Here is a 6344-nt window from a genome sequence, read left to right on the forward strand (position 1 = left end):
GAATACGACCAGTGAGTTCATTGTCTGAGGCCCACCTGAAATTCCCAAAAATTTATTCCAGTATGTGCTTGATCAGAGAAGACAACATATTAAATTTATCTATCACTAAAGAAGAACAAAGGAGCAAGATAATATGTTCTTACACTCTCTCCAATCCCGCCAGACCTGAAAATGTTGGGGGTATTGGGCCACTAACACCAGCGCTATCAAAGTAACTGCTAAGAAAATAACAGGTTTTCAATGAAAAACTGGGAAGGAACCTTTTTCTTTTTCCTTGCACAAAAATAATTTTTGTCTCTTCTCATAATACAACTAATAAGATCGAGAAAATTTCTAGATGGTCACAAGCACTATGGAGTAGATTGAAATTGCCAAAAAAATAAAATAAATAATAATAAAAATAAAAAATAAAACTTCAGAATTACAAGTGAGCTCACCAACATGTATAAGAAGATAACTAGAATGCAAAAGGCAAAATCAGGTCATCGTTGTCAAAAAGATGTCTTGAGTCAAGGAACAGAGGAAAACGGAAAAGATCTAAAAGAAATATGTTCTTCGTATTGGTCCATGTCTACGTCAAGTTTAGAGATGATGTTTGTCTATACAGATGTTAAAGCAGTCCAGCAACATAGAATCCTAAATGATAAAGCACGAAGAACTCCCTTAGTCATATTGGAACAAGAGAATAAGTGTGAAGTGACATCAATACTTACATTTGAGTTAGTCTTGTTAAATTCCCAAGCTCATATGGTAGAGGACCAGAGAAATTGTTTGTACTGAAACTCCTACGCAAGCAAGTGGAAATCACAAATAAACAAGTACATAAATTTATATGTACATGCACGAATGGGAGCTGATTGGGGGTTTAAACCTCATGAATAAATCATATAAGTTCTTACAGCGATCTTAAGTCTGTCAACCTCCCAAGTTCCCTTGGAAGCTCCCCTGATAATGCATTAATTCCAATAGACCTGAAGACAATAATTAAAATTTAGTAATATTTCTGATAACACTTAAAACAATGTTAATTGACATGACTCCTAAGTCCTAAATCACAAACAATATAGCTTACAAGTACTGCATGCGAGTGAGATTTCCAATAGATGCAGGCAGTCGACCTGTCAAATAGTTTTGGCCTAGATTTCTGCAATAGAAGTAGGGAAAACACCTGTATCATCAGCCTCTGAGAAATAACAATGTGGACAGACAAATGAAAAAGTAGGAGCCAAGAAACTAATTAACCATCACATGTAATTGAGCAAATCAACTAATGAAAAAAATAAAATAAAATAAAATAAAATAAAACATACAGATTAGTAAGGTAAGTCAAATTCCAGAGCTCATTCGGTATTGGACCTACAACATCCAGTGCATAAACTCTCCTGCAAAAGTACGACGTTCGGAGCCAAAAATCAACATAAAATGATATTTCAAAGACTAATTTGGAATCGTTTAAAGTAAGTAATCAAAGTGAAACGAAATACAATTGGGTGAGAGTGTTTTCAACCCCACAACCAAAGAAAAGTACAGGGGAACTCACAGTGCAGTAATGCGGCAAACGGTGCCATTGTTGAAAGAGCAACCACATTTAATACCCGGATTGATAATGTCAATTACTGTATCATCAGTTGCAACTCCGTCGCATAATTCGCCGCTAATGTTCCATCCTTGATTTGTTCCAGAAATTTCCCAACGCTGAAAAATAGAGTTCAAAGCTCTTGCTGCAAAATTCGAAAGCATGTTACAATTACCATTTTATTTTACCCGATTCAAATTGAGATGTAATTAATTACGGAGTAACCAAATGTGGAGATGGTCCCTTGATAACAAATGAAACCAACTTCGAGTTAAGTATAATAAAGAAAAAAACTTGTAAAATGAAGAAAAAAATGTGAATAATAATAATAAATTGCAAAGTTGATTAATCGTGATTATAAAAGAAAATTAGCATCATTAAAATTTGTTGAGTCTATCACTATTTGTTATTTTGACCAAGCCCCTTTTTTGGTGTAGGTAACCCAATGATAATAATTAATTTTAATAACATATTGTATTATGAAATTCATAATTTTCAATCTCATATATTTATCAAAATTTGTTAAAAAATTTAATCAATTGTGATATATATACATTACAACTTATAAATTTATTTATCAAAACCTCGACAACCAAATAAAAAAAAAATAATGTTATCTAACACAAGTCTAGATGACTATATTTTATAGGTTCGATTAAATGAGTTGTGAGACTTTGAATTTATATGAATCTGTTATTTAATGTCATGTAATTATCAACTAAATTAGTCCTTAATATGAATGGTAATGAATAACATTACTCATAAAAAAAGAGTTATGCCACATTCATTTTGATCTTTGATTTGAATAACCACATCATTATACAAAAGTGTAAGCAATTTCTGTACAATTAACTTAATTGTAAAAAGAATTCCTCACTTTTTCTTTTTTCTTTTTTTTTTTTCTTTTTTTTTTCTTTTTGTGAAATTTCATCATCAACCTGTAAAAAATTATGTAATGAGGATGTACAACAAATATTTTTTAAAAAGTAATGGGAAGTGTCAAACCTTGTAGGGGGCCAATAATGAATTTCCCAAGGAGATAACATAAACTTAGGGGTTTCAATGTGGAAGAGTCAAGTTTTTTCAACCTATCTTATTTGAATGAAAAAAGCCACATGATCAAGGTTGGAGACAGGGAAAGCTGGGCGCCCACGTGACACCTTTGACCAGTGAAACAAATATTGTTTACAATAAGTATAAATTGATAAAAATAAAAAATGCAACAATAGTTCAATCAAATGAAAAATGTTGACTACAACGACTTTTAGCCCGTTTGGCTATCATTAGATTAAATTTCATTTTTTCCTCTCATATTTTTAATCACATAATTTTTTATAAAATAATATTACACGTAAATCGAAAAATTTTCATTTTTTTCGACCACTTATTATCCAAAAAAATACTATTCCACCCATTTTAATTTGAATATATATTAAGCCATATTTTTATTGAGAATATATTTTATAATAGTAAATTTTTTTAAGAATGTATAGTTCAAAAATATAATTCTAAAAAAATAATAAAAAAATTGAAAATTCAAGTGTAAAATTATTTTATTAGCAAAACGTAGTCGAAAATAAGTTAGTTGAAAATAAGCCCTTTGAAGAATGGGAGTCAAACATGTTTTCCGGATTGAGAACCGAATTTCGTTTTAGTTTCTTGATCAAATTAAGAAAAAATCATCCATTTGGATTAAACTGTGTACAACAGAGTAACAGCATGAAGCCTGTGTGAAGAAATCAAGAAACTAAGAAGAACAAGAAACAAAAATCTTATAAAAACAACAAAGTTCTCAAGCATTTAAATAAAAAATCCGAAAATTTTGCAATACAACTGTGTAAATTTAGTGAATTACACACATACAGATACACTGATAAGAGAGAGAGGAGAACCTTCAGAAGGATCAACGGTGGCATTTCTTGTAGTTTGAGCTCCAGCAATTTCCATTAGGAATAAGATTATTAAAACAAAGTAGAAGCCTTCCTTTAGAGGCGACGGCGCGTGAGATCCCAGCTGGTGGTTCAGCTTCTTCATCGCACACCAGTTTCGTCTTCCTAGATGAGTTCTTTTGGACAACACAACAAAATATCAAAATAAAATTTACACGGAGAGAGAGAGAGAGAGAGAGAGAGAGAGAGAGAGAGCACTGATTTGTGGAATTGGGTTGAATCTAAAAGTTGATGCCACTAATTGTTTAATCAACATATACTCATGCTATATAAATAACAGTGAAGCTACACGTTCCTTTTTTTTAAGAAACAGGTGGGGATGGGCTCCACAATTTTTTTTTTAATTTTAATTACATGTGGGGCTCGCCCCTAAACAGTGAGGGGGCTGTAATGCCTCTGCAAAAATTTACCTGTACGTGCAGTTTTTTTCTATAAATAACGCAGATATTTCTGACCCAAGGAAATCCAATATCCATGGCGTGCTCAGGCGCCACTATTTCGGTGGTCAATACAAGGGTGCTGCATGCTTGCGATTCCAGCACCATGCATTCATATGTAGTAAGAATGCAGACCACCTTCAGGACACTTCTAAGAGGCTCGTGTTTGCCAAAGTTTCGGACAGAAATTAAATTATATTAATTTATAAACTAAGCTCATATTTGGCGAGATTAAAATTTAAATTAACAATACATGAAATCTACAATTTTTAATTATACATTTTATAAATTTTTATCAAAATCTACTAAAAATTTTAATTTTAATCCTTACTAAATAGGGGCTCAAACTTATTTTTCATGTTTAGAAAAGATTAGAAAATAAGTTACTAATCTTAAACATGAGTATGGCCAAGTTTAAGTTACTTTTAAATATTTTCACTCTTTCTAGGCATAGTAAAAATGCACAAATCATTTTATTTTGTATATTTTACTTAGCTCATGCTGTTGGAGATTAAGCCATTGTTTGTCTTCCATTAAGAAGGTTTTTTTTTTAGAAAAATGAGTTTTAGAATAGTGTTTTTTTTTTTTTTGAGAATGTGTGGTTAAAAATAGAAAAAAATTGAATTTACATGTAAAATATATTATTATGTTAACGTGTGGTTAAAAATGAATTTTAAAAAAAGAAAAAAAAAAAAAGAGTTTTGATTTAATGAAAGACAAACAAAGGGCTAACTTAGAAAGTCATGAATGAAGTATTGAAAAATTAGTTATATATACCTTTTGTGAATGGCAATTAGCACAAAACATACTTATCTTTTAACGTTATCGTGCAAGATGCCTCTACATTTCATTTTTTGACATTTTTAACCCTACTTTCACATTTCATTGTGAAAATCATCCCTTTCGTCTAATTTTTCAAAAGAAGATTGTAAAATGACTAGTATATTCTGATATTTAAATAAAACAAAAAAGAAAAGAAAAGAAAAAAAAATTAAAGAGCAAATTGCAATCATACTCCCAAACTTTTTTAAAGAGAGCAAACTAGTCTCAATAAATTATTAAAAGGATAATTAACACAAAACATCCATAATTTTTAATATTATTGTGCAAAACGTCAATTCATTTCATTGTTTGGCGTTTCACTCTTATTTTCACATTTAATTGCTAAAGTCATCATTTTTATCCATTTTTTAATTAAAAGCTGTAAGATGATGAATATACCCTCCTATTTAAATAAAACAAATTGCAACTATTTTTTAATTATTTTTTTTGTACTGTTTCAAAAAATTGAGATTATAATTACAATTTGCTCTTTATTTTTGTTTTATTTAGGCCCATTGACTTCATTGTAAAAAAATAATAAAAAATTATTGATTCGTAGTTCGATTTGATTCTTTTGAAATCAAAATCAAATGGAATTATGACAAACCCTAAGTATCACAGTACTAACTTAGCCCCCGTTTGAACCCCATTATAGATAGATTATAATGAGATGAATAGTATTTTTTTGAAAAATAAGTGGTTGAAAAGTTTTTGATTTACGTGTAATATCATTTTATTGAAGATTGTGTAGTTAAAAGTAGGAGAGAGAAAAATTTAATTTAATGTAATGAGAAATAATGGGGCTCAAACGGAAGCTTAATTGTTAGCAGACAAATTATAGCTGCAATTATCGTACAAACGTTAAAATATAACTTATCATCTAGGCCAACCTCCAATCTAGATCCTACTCATAGATTTCCACACCATGATTAGTTTGCTGAGCTGACAATCAAAAATCAAGGTCAACTGAAGATTTTTATTTTTATTTATTTTTTGTTTTTGTAACAAACACAAATATTAAAGTAATTTATTCGTTGCTTTCAAATAGAATAATCAAACTTTAGAAAAGAATTAAGAGTGTGTTTGATTGGCATGAAAAATATTACCTAGAAAAAAAAATATTTTCCATCTTTTGTGGAAAATAAAAACCACCTCTACCCAAGGAAAATATTTTCCTTAAAAACAAGGAAAATTAGGCATATTTTCAAAAGTTGGAAAATGTTTTCCATGGAAAAAATTAGCAATCAAACACTCCAAGTAGGAATTTGGGTGGAAAATTGATATTTTCCATGGAAAATAAATGTAATCAAACACACCCTAAAAGAAACTCTCTGTTATAAGTTAACCACAACCAGCCCATGAGATAATAGTCAAACATAATGCTTTTCCTTTAGTTTCGGATTTTTCTTTAAATGTTTTTTGACTAATATTCGAATACATTTTTTAAAAATTAAAGAGACTTTTACGAATTTTTTTGCATTACCGATTTGTTTTTTTACATTGTTAAGACTTTGTTTCATAAAAATAAAAATTGATTTAATACCTAAACCACATCTTTAT

The 6344-nt window shown here is 29.8% G+C and overlaps 1 protein-coding gene across 1 annotated transcript in view; it reads right to left on the reverse strand.

Annotated features, from left to right (window-relative positions):
• The window catches only part of LOC111372986 (probable LRR receptor-like serine/threonine-protein kinase At1g56130), a 5795-nt gene extending 2025 nt beyond the window's left edge, over nucleotides 1-3770 (reverse strand). The window contains exons 1-8 of the mRNA XM_022995425.1: nucleotides 3469-3770; nucleotides 1541-1721; nucleotides 1311-1382; nucleotides 1073-1144; nucleotides 900-971; nucleotides 714-785; nucleotides 144-215; nucleotides 7-35 (exon numbers count right to left, since the gene is read on the reverse strand). Of these exons, the coding sequence (XP_022851193.1) occupies nucleotides 7-35; nucleotides 144-215; nucleotides 714-785; nucleotides 900-971; nucleotides 1073-1144; nucleotides 1311-1382; nucleotides 1541-1721; nucleotides 3469-3610 (712 nt within the window). The 5' untranslated portion in view covers nucleotides 3611-3770. The remainder of the gene's footprint in view (nucleotides 1-6; nucleotides 36-143; nucleotides 216-713; nucleotides 786-899; nucleotides 972-1072; nucleotides 1145-1310; nucleotides 1383-1540; nucleotides 1722-3468) is intronic.
• Nucleotides 3771-6344: the final 2574 nt, after the last annotated feature.

This window comes from Olea europaea, unplaced genomic scaffold (genome assembly GCF_002742605.1).
Source record: "Olea europaea var. sylvestris unplaced genomic scaffold, O_europaea_v1 scaffold1060, whole genome shotgun sequence".
In the NCBI taxonomy this organism is placed as follows: Eukaryota; Viridiplantae; Streptophyta; class Magnoliopsida; order Lamiales; family Oleaceae; genus Olea; species Olea europaea.